General features: G+C 39.1%; 1 protein-coding gene across 9 annotated transcripts in view; it reads left to right on the forward strand.

The window, feature by feature from the left end:
- LOC119794429 (dedicator of cytokinesis protein 9-like) overlaps positions 1 to 13,411 on the forward strand; it is an 83,848-nt gene that overhangs the window by 49,457 nt on the left and 20,980 nt on the right. For 8 of the 9 annotated variants that reach the window (XM_038301988.1, XM_038301991.1, XM_038301989.1 and 5 more), the window contains exons 21-35: positions 692 to 778; positions 891 to 980; positions 1,089 to 1,204; positions 1,354 to 1,423; positions 1,504 to 1,629; positions 3,670 to 3,741; positions 3,813 to 3,959; positions 4,054 to 4,137; positions 4,231 to 4,342; positions 4,427 to 4,605; positions 7,796 to 7,903; positions 8,021 to 8,132; positions 8,221 to 8,351; positions 9,967 to 10,081; positions 12,852 to 12,918. In XM_038301988.1, coding sequence (XP_038157916.1) covers positions 692 to 778; positions 891 to 980; positions 1,089 to 1,204; positions 1,354 to 1,423; positions 1,504 to 1,629; positions 3,670 to 3,741; positions 3,813 to 3,959; positions 4,054 to 4,137; positions 4,231 to 4,342; positions 4,427 to 4,605; positions 7,796 to 7,903; positions 8,021 to 8,132; positions 8,221 to 8,351; positions 9,967 to 10,081; positions 12,852 to 12,918 — 1,616 coding nt within the window. The remainder of the gene's footprint in view (positions 1 to 691; positions 779 to 890; positions 981 to 1,088; positions 1,205 to 1,353; positions 1,424 to 1,503; positions 1,630 to 3,669; positions 3,742 to 3,812; positions 3,960 to 4,053; positions 4,138 to 4,230; positions 4,343 to 4,426; positions 4,606 to 7,795; positions 7,904 to 8,020; positions 8,133 to 8,220; positions 8,352 to 9,966; positions 10,082 to 12,851; positions 12,919 to 13,411) is intronic. The other variant, XM_038301985.1, reaches the window with a different exon arrangement.

Below are 13,411 nucleotides of genomic sequence, written 5' to 3' on the forward strand. Positions count from 1 at the left end.
TCACAATGTGTTGTTTTTGTTGAGATTCCAAAAATGATCAATGTTTGGTTTAATGTTTAATCTATTTTGTTTTTGTGAGCTTTTATTTTGTAGTTTGACAAACAGTATCTGGTATCCCTTAGCTAAATTAATAATCTAAACACAAAACTTGTTTAAAGGTTTCATTTTTTTCCAAGGTTTATGCTGTTTAACAGCCTAACTAGCAGTATTTTAAGCCAAAAGACTGAATTATTGGCACCACCTGCTGGTGGGAGATGGTAAATGTCCAAATAAAACACCTCAATGATATTAGAAAGTGTTTTTTTAGGGTTAGGCTGCAGTAAAAAGTGTTTATCTGTGAAGAAAAATGGAGTTTTTGCTTCACTAAATGTTTAAAAATATTTTTACTTCTAAGGCTTTATTTGTTAAACCAAAAAAAACACTGGCATAGATGAGAAACTATAAAAACATAACTAAATAATTCTTGTCAGCAGTTATGTTAACTAAGCTTTCGCTAAGTGTCAGCAGCGCGTATGGAGTATACTATGAGCAGATAATATTTAGGATAAATATATGTTAATAGTGAATGATTTTTTTTGTTTTGGGCACATCTCCATGTGAGTACTCTGCTCTCCCTTGCTTCCAATCTAAGGAGTAGATTTATCATTGATCAGTGTGCAGCAAAGTGATTTATATCTATTTATCCCTGCAGCAGTCTGGCTCTGAGATTAAATGGGTAGATGGAGGCAAACCGCTGTTCTCAGTCTCTACCCATCTTGTTTCTACAGTTTACACCCAGGTAAACACTCTGGCCTCATCTTTAATCTAATTGTGTTTATCTGCTAAGTCACTGCAGGGTTGACTAGATAAGGTAAATCCTACTAAATAATATATTACCATGTTTTCACCAGGATCAGCATCTGCACAACTTCTTCCAACACTGTCAAAGCATGGACATGTCAGAGCAAGCCTCAGAGGGGGAGCTGATTAAATACCTGAAGGTAATATGAGCTACTATGAGATGCATTGGCTCTTTTGCCTGAAGGCAAATATACATATAGACAAGGTTTGGAGAGATGACTTCTATTTTTCAATTTTCTCCATTTTAGAGCCTTCATGCAATGGAAGGTCATGTGATGGTCAACTTTCTGCCCACCATCCTCAACCAGCTCTTCTCCGTGCTCACCAGGGCGACACACGAGGACGTGGCCGTCAACGTTACCAGGCAAGGACCATACGCTCATGCACTGGGAAAAAGCTGCATTTGCCATTTTCGTATAAATTCATCACATGCTAACATTTTTTATCACAATTGATGGAAATATGAGGCACTCTTTCCTTTCTCACTTTTCCCCCTATTCATGTTTTTTTTAGGGTTATGGTTCATGTAGTGGCACAGTGCCATGAGGAAGGACTGGAACATTACCTGAGATCCTTCATCAAGGTGAAGCTTTTTCACTGATAATGATGTTAAGTGTGTTCACGTAACAAATAAGAAGTCCTCACTCCTGTTTCTCCTCTCAGTTTGTGTTTAAGCCAGAGCCGTATTCCTCCATCTGCTTAAGAACAGTTCATGAGGAGCTGGCTAAAGCCATGACGGCCATCCTCAAGCCTTCCACAGATTTCTTAACAAGCAACAAGCTGTTAAAGGTAACCCAAACATGTTTTTATATTCTGCTTTACACACGCCTGCTCTACCACAAACTGTGTAGATGTTTGTAGTTTTCCTAAACCCCCCATATACTGCCATCATATTAGTCATTTCCATGCAATAAAAACAACATACTGGATATATAAGGTTTTATATTTGTCTGTATATAGTGTTTATGTTGTCATTTGACTAACTGGCGATTGATCTAGGGTGAACCCTACAGCTTGCAGACAGCTGCATTATCCATACCCCCATGACCCAACACACACAGCTGCCGTAGACAATGGATGCTGTCATTTGATCTAGCTTCAGCAGCATTTCTCTGTTGCTTTTCGAACATTCAGGGCATCTGGAACGGTCACATAGGAGATAAAATATCACTTTATGTTGATGACTTAGACTTTTTTATATTTAATAGTAGCTTTCAGTTCAGTTCAGTAGCTTTTATGGGCAATTTTTGTGCAGTAGTAGTACACTTTTCACACACATGTTCACATTTCACAAATCACACATAAAAAATAAAAGAAGAAAGACATAAATATTTAAATAGATAAAAGTAAGGTGGATAAAAGAGACAGAAATGTAAAACATAATAAAAAGTAAATAAATAAATATGTGCAGTGCAGGGGATGAATGAGAGCATAGGCCTGAATGCATGCAACATATGGCTATCTGCTTTTCCTGGTAGAGTTTAGCAGCTGAAGAGCAGAGGGAATAAAGGGGTGTTTGTATCTGTTGGTCCGAACTGGTGGGTAATTAAAACGGAAACCAGAGGGTAGAAACTGAAATTCGTTATGTAGAGGATGGGTATAATTATCCAAAATGGACTCAGCCTTCCTGATTACCCGATCTTCATACAATGGTTTCTTTTCTGGTTATAATTAGAACTTCTTTAAAAGGTAAATTTATATTCTGAATAAGGAGGCTCTGAAATTGTTGCTTGCTCATCAAGTTATCTGTGAAAAACCATAACAAAAACGTGTTTTTAGAGTTAATATTAATATCAATCTGAGTTTTTCACAATGTTTCAGTCAAACTTTGATGGGTATATGTTGTTAATTTCAAGCTTTAATGTTTTTTTGCTTGTCAAAACATCTTTTCTACTTTTCCTGTGCAGTTTACTCCAAAAAAGTTATTGTATTTCTTTTTTTTTTGCTTCAAAATATCCCCTATAATCGTGTTTGTAGACGAGATCTTATTCTAACAAGAAATATAACAGTCTTCCTTATCAATACCGATAGACTTTTCAGGAGAATAGATTTGATCGTAAAGTACAGAGTACAGAGATATTGTTTCATTGTTTTATGGTCTTAAATGCTCTCTTGTCCACAGTCCATTGTTGCGGTACTTTTCTCCTCTACTTCTTGCTTACATGCATGGATCTGTCTTCTAGCTGCAGCTCTTCATTTCTCTCTGGAAGCAAACTGCCACCTAAAGCTGTGGAGTTAGAAACAGAATGTCTTGTAAAAGGAAGTGAGACCAATAATTGAGTGCCTCTACAATGTGGGGTTAAGTTCGAAATGCGATTAGTAATTCCAGCCCTAACATCTGCTCTCATTACTAAGAAAACTGTGTTGTTATATTAAACTGCTGGTCACAATGCAGAGTAAACGTAGGTCTACATCTCAGCAAACTAGAACATCATGGACCTTGCATATACAAGCACCTGTTTCTTGAAATTTCAATGACTCAAAACCGGAATGAAATATAAAGTTAAACATATATTTTTATCCAGAAATATAATGCTATGGCCTGGCTACAAAATAACAGGTATTACTATAGCCCCACAGCAGGTAAGATGAAAAAGGTAAGGAAAAGTTGAGTGGAAGGAAAAACTGTTGGAAAAAAGTGGAAATGTAACAGATGCAACTCCATATTTGCTTGAGTTTTTTTTCTTCTTTTGTCTTATAAAGAACAACTTTTACAATATTTTAAGCAAAATTTAACTGTAGCAAATACTGAAAAGCAGTTCACTTAAAACATCAGACTTGGTTTTATCTGTTAAAGTCCAACAGCAATTCTCTAATCTTTTGTTACAGCACTCATGGTATTTCTTTGAGGCTCTGGTGAAATCAATGGCTTATTATCTCCTAGAGAGCGGTAAGGTCAAGGTATGTCATTTTCTCTCCTCTTCTTCCTGAGTTACTCCCAAACAAGCTTAACTCCTGTTTCCTGTCCCCAGCTCTCTAGGAACCAGCGTTTTTCCGCCTCCTTCTACCATGCTGTGGAAACCCTGGTCAATATGTTGATGCCACACATTACGCAGAAATACAAGGATAATCTCGATGCTGCTCGCAACGCCAACCACAGCCTGGCCGTTTTTATCAAGGTCGGTCCTCCTTCTAACTCCTCTGCAGGAAATATTTATATTCAACATTTTTTTTTAGATAATATTTTTGATTTATTGCCCTCTTTACATCCAGCGCTGCTTCACCTTCATGGACAGAGGCTTTGTATTCAAGCAGATCAATAACTACATGAACTGCTTTGTGCCTGGAGACCCAAAGGTGCCATTTTTGTTGTGTTTTATGAAGACTTTCCTCTAAGATTTAAAGCTTTCTTGGCGCCCTAAAGAGTTGTTTATCTTATATTCCTTTCAGACTCTGTTTGAATTCAAGTTTGAGTTCCTACGGGTGGTTTGCAACCATGAGCACTACGTGCCTCTAAACCTACCAATGCCGTTTGGAAAAGGCCGAATACAGAGATTTCAAGGTGAGTCCATCTACAGACGTCCTTTTTCTTGCTTTACGTCCCCGTCGCTAAGGAAATAAATTAGTTGATATATGTTTTCTGCAGATCTCACGCTGGACTACTCTCTGACCGATGACTTCTGCAGAAACCACTTCTTGGTGGGGTTACTGCTGCGGGAGGTGGGCGGGGCTCTTCAGGAGCACAGAGACATCCGGCAGATCGCCATCCAGGTGCTGAAGGGGCTAATGATCAAACACACGTTTGACGACCGTTACGCTGCTAAAGTAAGTGGTTCCTCTCTTAACTTTGAAAGTTATTAAAACAACAAACAAAACTTAGCCCACATTTACATGTGGGCAATAGGTGCATTTTTATCAGCTTTTTCAAAAGCGCATTTTGAAGTATGCTGGTGAAGGTTCTCAGTCATCCAAGTCGTAGTCATTCCAAAAGGAAAAAAAAGAAATTAAAAACAATCCACTGGACTTGGTTTCCAAATTTGAAGATGTTTCGCTTCCCATCCAGGAAGTTTTTTCAATTCAAAATGTCAGGAAAAGCTGCAGTCTCTGAAAAACTCAAGAGGATTTTCTGCAAACACAAAATAACAGTACATTTCAAACCTAACAAGACCCTTAGACAGAAGCTAGTGCATCCTAAGGAAAAAAAACCCAAACCAAATATGAGCGGAGTGGTTTATGCACTTCAGTGCAGTGAGGAATGCTCTGATCGTTATATTGGGGGAACCAGGCAACCTCTCCACAGATGCATGGCCCAACACAGAAGAGCGACCTCCTCTGGACAAGACTCTGCGGTACATCTGAACCTTATGGACAAAGGACATTCCTTGAGCACCAGAACATTCATTTTGAATAAAGAAAATAGGTGGTTTGAGAGGGGCATGAAGGAAGCCATCTATGTTAAGAAAGAAAAACAATCTTAAACAGAGTCGGTGGACTCAGGTTCAAGCTTTCAAAAACTTACAACGCAGCAATTGATTTGATCCCTTCCTGTTATCATCGCAGCCCCACCCCATGTACAGGAGAGCGGAGGACCTCGCCTTTTTAGCCAGTCCAGTAATCCCCTCTAATGACCGATCTTTCAGACACTTAGATGGGTATGGGGCATTGCAGTCTAACAAAATAAGCCAAAGGACCCCCATTCCAAAGGGGTGGACCCCTTCTTCTGTTCCAATTTGCATGTTTTCAAAACAAAAACAGGGTTTTGTTGGGCTACTGTATAAAACTTCGAACTCAAAGCTATTCCTGACATTTTTTATTGAAAAAGCTTCCTGGATGGAATGCGAAACGTCTTCAAACTTGGAAACCAAGTCCAGTGGATTGTTTTAATTTTTTTTTTCTATTTGGAATGACATTTTGAAGTATCACATCAGAAAAGCTTGATGCAAACTGCAACATTCAGATAACCTCCCTAAAATTTGCAAAAAAGGTTTTTACGCTCACTTGAGGTGGTTTTTTTATGGCTTTTGTGAAAAAGGGTTGATGCACAAAACGGAAGATGGAAACCCTTCTTTTCAAATCAGTTCTGTCGTAGTGTATATTTACATCACATAACTGATCAGCTGTTTCTGATTTCGCCATCTTCCCAGATGTTCCTGCATTAAGTTAAACATGGCTGGAAGCAACATCTCCATTACTAGCTAACATGTTAACCTAAGAACAACTTACCCACCCAGTACCCAACACATTTACTGTAGCTATCCTTCATTACTGATCTGTGGTCAGTGTTAGATTGCAGCCCCTACTTCCTGTTTAGCCTCTACTTCTGTGCTGGATGTTACAACCCCCACCCTTAAGACCACTAAAGGGTCAATTCTGGCACTGGGTGTAACACAAAAGTCAGTAAACTAACAATTTGCAGGGGTCACAAAGACAAAAAAAACAGCAAAACAGGGAAGCTTAAAGGAATAGTACACCCAAAACATGATTAGCCTTCATTTTCTACTCACCCCCATGCTGAACAACACTCTGGAGTACTTTTTTGATATCTCAAATGCATCTGGAGATCTGGGAGGCTTCTTGCTGTCTGCTGACATTCAAATAATGGAGGTCTATGGTGACCGAGACAGAAAGGTCCATAAAAGTCCACAAAAAACGTGTCAATATTCCTCCATACTGCTCGTCCAATGTATTCCAAGTGTCCTGAGTGGGTAGCATCCAGAATTTACTCGAAACGAAGTCATTTAGAATGTTTTTAGAGCATAAACAGTAGTGTATAGTATTTCCTGAAAGCGTGCACATGCGCGCTCACGACGCTACGGAAGCCGGCAGACCAAACCAGCGCATTCAGCTCGGCAAAGAACTCATGCTCTTCCTTAACACTGAAGTCCTCAGACATTTTTCTTTCGTTGTTTCTTTCTTTGCACAGGTAAACAGCACATTTCTTCTTCTACGCTTGCATTATTGGCGGAGCAGACGCTGAATGCGCACTTTCATCTGGTTTGGTCTGCCGGCTTCCGTAGCGTCGTGAGCGCGCATGTGCACGCTTTCAGGAAATACTATACACTACTGTTTATGCTCTAAAAACATTCTAAATGACTTTGTTTCGAATAAATTCTGGATGCTACCCACTCAGGACACTTGGAATACATTGGACGAGCAGTATGGAGGAATATTGACACGTTTTTTGTGGACTTTTATGGACCTTTCTGTCTCGGGCGCCATAGACCTCCATTATTTGAATGTCAGCAGACAGCAAGAAGCCTCCCAGATCTCCAGATGCATTTGAGATATCAAAAAAGTACTCCAGAGTGTTGTTCAGCATGGGGGTGAGTAGAAAATGAAGGCTAATCATGTTTTGGGTGTACTATTCCTTTAAAGCCTCAGGGTCTCCAAGGCCAAAACAACAAACAACCCCCCCCCCCCCCACCCCCTTACTCATAAACAAAACACTTTCTAACACAGAAAATGAAAAGAACATAACGTAATGTGGACGATGAAGTACTTTGCGTTGCATGGTTAATTTGATTCAAACCAAATGGAAATGCAGCAAAAATTTGCATTTCCTTTTTTTTCTTTTTGAAACTGTTTGAAGTTCGCTTAAGGTTTGAATTTCAGATGAATGGAAACATGGCTGCTGACATACCTTTGGCACCAAAATATTCCCCCTACTATGTCTGTTCTGTTATCATGAACACTTAATTGAAAAGTTTGTTAGTTAATGGAAATGTAATTAGTTAAAACATTCCAGTTAAGAATCAGAGGCTGAAAGAAAGAAAGACACTTTTAGAGTAGACAGATTTAATTTCTCATTTTGTTTACACAAGTATAAAACAAAAAGAAATTTCGTTCGGAACAGCTCTCTGGACAATTTCATCTTTTTTTAAAGTTCAGCCTTGAAAAATAGTAAAAATTACTGTAAATTTACAGTTCTATCATTTTTTATTTTTTGCTCTAAAAGTCTATATTTTCTGTTGGTTGTAAAAGGGTTTTGAGCCGTATTCTTTGTGTTTTATATCAGAGCCACCAAGCCAGGCTGGTTACGCTCTACCTCCCTCTTTTCGGACTCCTTCAGGAAAACGTCTCCAGGCTTGACATCAAGGACTCTCCTCATCTCAATAACCAGAATGTAAGCTTGGCTCCTAAAGGATGGAATCCAAATTGCAGCTATTTTTTCTGTTTTACACATCGTAGTTGAGGAACAGCTGGGTGAAACACTCACTTGGTTGCTGTTTTTCTGTCTCAGAACATGAGGGACGACTCCCTGGTTCCAAACTCCATGGTTACGCCTCAAAAGCCAGGAAGCTGCATAGAAAATGCTCTGCACAAAGATGTGTTCGGGGTCATCTCTGGCACAGGTGACTCTTTACTGCCTTATTCAAACTAAATTACAATTCTTTGGATATGACATGCCTGCAAACATTGTTATATATTGTTCTCCGTTAGCCTCACCTCACAGCTCCACCCCGAATGTGAGCTCGGTTCACCACGAAGACTGCAGAGGCTCTCTGGTCTCCACCGACTCTGCAAACAGCCTTGTTGAAAAGAGCAGCGACAAAAACAACTCCTTGGAGAAGGTGTGTCTGGCTTCAGCTGCATCACATGTTTAGGATCTAAAAAGCTCATTTAGCAGCTTCACTATGTAAACTATTCTCCAATATTGATAAAAAAATGTTAAAAAGAATAAAAAAAATTAACTTTTTCTCGTTTGTTCCAGAAAAACAAACACTAAAGCTACAAATGCCAATTTAATCTCTTCCATTTTATGTTTTAGGCCAACTAAAAGTAGTGCATAGTTGTGAGCTGGAAGGAAAAATGATGAATGGTTTTCTAAATTTTTTCTACTTAAAACATTTTTCACCCATAGACGGCCGTTCTAAACTGCAAGATTTGGAAACATCCCAACCTGGCAACAATGCACGTAAGACTGGAAATGTTAGTTGCAAAACCCCATAATGCACCGCAACATATTTTTGCAAAATATTACAACATAAATTCGGCGAATATAAGAGGAACGTTGTAGTTTGGTTTAAAGAAAGCATTTTAGTTTTATTATAATTTAATTTGTTGCAAGAATTTTACAGTTTAAAGAAATAAAAAGTAACACCACATACAAACCGTCACAAGGATGTGCATGACAAGGAAGGGCTATAGATAGTGCATGCATCATTTAGGTAGTTAACATTGGATTACTTCTTGTGCTCCTTGAGTTATTTACTGTCACAGGTAGGTGCTTCGGCCGGAGAGTAAGTGATGGGGCCGGTATGATTTAAGGAGGGTCGGCCCTCGCACGCTGAAATTAGGTGAGCCTGGCTGGTAGAGATACTCCCTAATAGACTGAGAGGAAAAGCTGGTTTGAAAAAAAGTCAGACTATGGAGGACTAAATATGAATTCCACTTTGTAAAAGATTTTCAAAACCATTGATCATTCTTTTCCTTGTCAGAATCTTTCACCACTTTGTGATTGTTTGTCACATAAAACCAAATTTTTTGTGTTTTTAACATCACTGAATATAGAAGTGGAGTAAAAACATTGATGCACTAAATTCAGTTGTTTCCAAGTTCTCCCCACATCCTGTTGTGACTCATTTCATCTTTTACATTGGCGCCCCCTTCCTAAAGAGGTCACACACCCGCTCTGTGGCCCCCCTACTGCAACAAAGAGAGAAATTTAGCAGGAGGCACTCTGTCAACGTGCCTCCTCTCCCACTGGACCCAGAGGAGCGAGCTCCACCTCCAAACCGGGCTGCGAAGCGCGTCACTATGGATTTCTCTCTGCTCAGTGGGCCTCTGTCTGACCCGCTGCTAGACAGAGACAGTGAGAATCAGAAAGCAGCTGCACACCAAGGAATGGATGGAAGTCATGAGGAAAACATACCAATACAAGTACTCAGTTTGACGTTTGCTGGCTCTCCACCATCAGCTCTGGCCTGTAGCTCTACAGAGTCTTGATGGTCTCTTATAATTAAGTATCTGCAGCGTTTTGCACTTCTTTGGTGTGGTTTGGGCAGATATCTGCACAGTGTGTGTTTTCCACTCCAAGCTGCTTCAGGTGATGTTGCAGCAGCCTCTTTTATCCTCTCGTCTGTTTGTTTTTTGAGTGATCTCTACAGATATTATTCTCTCTACATCTTTCTCATCAAATACCAACCTTTGTTTTCCGTCCTTTGTTTTCTTTGCCGTGTGTATCAGAGCCAGTGTGTGTCAGCGGTGGGAAGCGGCGTGCTGCGCTGTGACAAACTGGACCGACATGAGATCGGGAAGCTGCTCATGTGCTTCCTGCACATCCTCAAGAGCATGTCAGAGGGTAGGACCGTAGTCACTGCCTTATTTGTTTTTAAGCATTTAAAAACCACAAACAACAGTGTATTTAATGGGATTTTATACAATAAACCGACTTGAGTAAATAACTTTATACAGTAAAGAAAAAAATGTATAGCCTAAAAAAACTCCAGTTCAGCCTGTTAACATGCAGCTAAAACCAGATACTGACAAATACTGTATAAAAACAGACCAAAACTTCATGTTTAATGTAAGTAAGAATAACCAAAACTATTTCTTCACCTCATATCATATTGAAGGTACGGAGCCCCTAAAGGGACATGGAGGAAAAAATAAACTTTTGCCATGTCAGCGAACCGGAAGTAAAACAGACACACAACAGTGGAGGTGCAAAGTGTACTGCTATGGGAGAACAATACGCCCATGTGTCAGCTACAACCATAGAGGATGACTTGGAGAGGTTCTTAATTTCTATAAACTTTTGCGAGATCACGCAAAAAATAAACTTTTGCGAGATCCCGCAATACTTTTGCGAGATCACGCAAAACTTTTGCGAGATCACGCAAAACTTTTGCGAGATCACGCAAAAAATAAACTTTTGCGAGATCCCGCAATACTTTTGCGAGATCACGCAAAACTTTTGCGAGATCACGCAAAAAATAAACTTTCGAGAGATCCCGCAATACTTTTGCGAGATCCTGCAATACTTTTGCGAGATCCTGCAATACTTTTGCGATATCCCGCAAAACTTTTGCGAGATCACGCAAAAAATAAACTTTTGTGAGATCCCGCAAAAAATAAACTTTTGCGAGATCCCGCAATACTTTTGCGATATCCCGCAAAACTTTTGCGAGATCACGCAGAAATAAACTTTTGAGAGATCCCGCAATACTTTTGCGAGATCCTGCAATACTTTTGCGATATCCCGCAATACTTTTGCGAGATCACGCAAAAAGTAAACTTTTGCGAGATCCCGCAATACTTATGCGAGATCACGCAAAACTTTTGCGAGATCACGCAAAAAATAAACTTTTGAGAGATCCCGCAATACTTTTGCGAGATCCTGCAATACTTTTGCGATATCCCGCAAAACTTTTGCGAGATCCCGTAAAACCTTTGCGAGATCACGCAAAAAATAAACTTTTGCGAGATCCCGCAATACTTTTGCGAGATCACGCAAAACTTTTGCGAGATCACGCAAAACTTTTGCGAGATCACGCAAAAAATAAACTTTTGCGAGATCCCGCAATACTTTTGCGAGATCACGCAAAACTTTTGCGAGATCACGCAAAAAATAAACTTTCGAGAGATCCCGCAATACTTTTGCGAGATCCTGCAATACTTTTGCGAGATCCTGCAATACTTTTGCGATATCCCGCAAAACTTTTGCGAGATCACGCAAAAAATACACTTTTGTGAGATCCCGCAAAAAATAAACTTTTGCGAGATCCCGCAATACTTTTGCGATATCCCGCAAAACTTTTGCGAGATCACGCAAAAAATAAACTTTTGAGAGATCCCGCAATACTTTTGCGAGATCCTGCAATACTTTTGCGATATCCCGCAATACTTTTGCGAGATCACGCAAAAAGTAAACTTTTGCGAGATCCCGCAATACTTATGCGAGATCACGCAAAACTTTTGCGAGATCACGTAAAAAATAAACTTTTGAGAGATCCCGCAATACTTTTGCGAGATCCTGCAATACTTTTGCGATATCCCGCAAAACTTTTGCGAGATCCCGTAAAACCTTTGCGAGATCACGCAAAAAAAAACTTTTGCGACATCCCGTAATACTTTTGCGAGATCCAGCAAAACTTTTGCGAGATCACGCAAAAAATAAACTTTTGCGAGATCCCGCGATACTTTAGTGAGATCTTGCAAAACTATTGCGGGATCTCGCAAAAGTATTGCGGGATATCGCAAAAGTTATTTTTTTCCCCTCCATGTCCCTTTAGGGGCTCCATATGAAAGTAATATTTTTAAGATCTTTTTTTTTTTTCATTTACTTAGCAAGATAGAAAGCCTAGGTGATGATGCCAAAGCTTTTTTTAAGCTTCTACTGCAAGTGGCAACTTAAAACCACAAACACACTCCTTACTTGTGAAAAAAATCATAAAAAAAAAATTCATAAGAAATAGGGTTTTGCACCCCAAGTTCATCTTTTTAATCGTTAATCTGTTCAACAAGCACAAACACATTGAGGAGGGCTGTAAATCATATTGTTTAAGAAGGAGATTATTTCTATCCTGCAGAGGTAAGCATGCTTTTGGGTAAAACCCAGAAAGAGAGCAAAAGCCCTTCTAAAAAAGTTGCAGGAAGACAAGAAAGAAACATTATCCATAGCTAAATGCAAGGAGGAATGCATTCAGCAAGGAGGAAGCAGTTAATCAAAACCACCCTTAGAAAGACAGATTATGGTTTGCAGGGAGAGAGACTTTAATTTGTGAATGCATAGAACTAAAACTGAGAATTTCTGTCATAATAACATTTGAAGGAAAAAAAGGAAGAAACTTTACAGTAAAAGTACAGAGGTGGCAGCATCATGAAGGGAGCAATTTAACAGCAACAGGGTTCTGGTTCTCGTTCAACAATGACCCTTTGCATGTGTTCAATTAAAAACCATATATTTTCCACATTACGTTATTCGGGTATATCTGATAAGATCCCATAAAAGACACTGAAGGTCAAGATTTAGTAATACTTTGTAAACTGCTGTATTAAACTTTATTTTGATCCTGGCTGGTGTTTGATAATTGTCCTTTCTCTCATTGTTTTCTTTTTGCCAACTTTAGAGGCCCTGTTTTCCTACTGGAACAAAGCAGCCCCCTCAGAGTTAACGGACTTCTTTACTCTAATAGAGTAAGTGCAGGTGTTGACTTCAACTGGTAGACGGTGGGGAAAAAAAGCTTTAAAATGCAGCGGAGGGATATTGGTTCAAAGACATAACTTGATGTTAACCCTGAAAACCAGCTTGGTTCTTATAAAGTGATTTTAACATATAAATTCAATAAAATCAAACCTATTTATTTTCCTGGATGCTTTGTAATGAAGTTATCATTTATTATGAGAGAAAATCTTGATAAACACTGTGAGCACTAGAGATTCAGAAAGCAATGACTCAGTTATTGTACCAACATTTTATCCAATAGAACAAAAAATGCAAAAAACCAAAGCATCAAACAGCCTGTATTCAATTTGAAAGGAAAATAAAAGCAGGAAATGAAAGTATAATTTAAGAATAAATATTTCACCTCTATTAGGTTGCCAGCTGTGTTAATCCATTTAGGATAGCTGTCAATCACGGAAATGCTAAATCAGCCATGCTAACTTAAGCAAGGTTTTAGCATTTTAA

The sequence above is a fragment of the Cyprinodon tularosa genome, unplaced genomic scaffold (genome assembly GCF_016077235.1).
Source record: "Cyprinodon tularosa strain WSP-4 unplaced genomic scaffold, ASM1607723v1 ctg48, whole genome shotgun sequence".
Classification (NCBI taxonomy): Eukaryota; Metazoa; Chordata; class Actinopteri; order Cyprinodontiformes; family Cyprinodontidae; genus Cyprinodon; species Cyprinodon tularosa.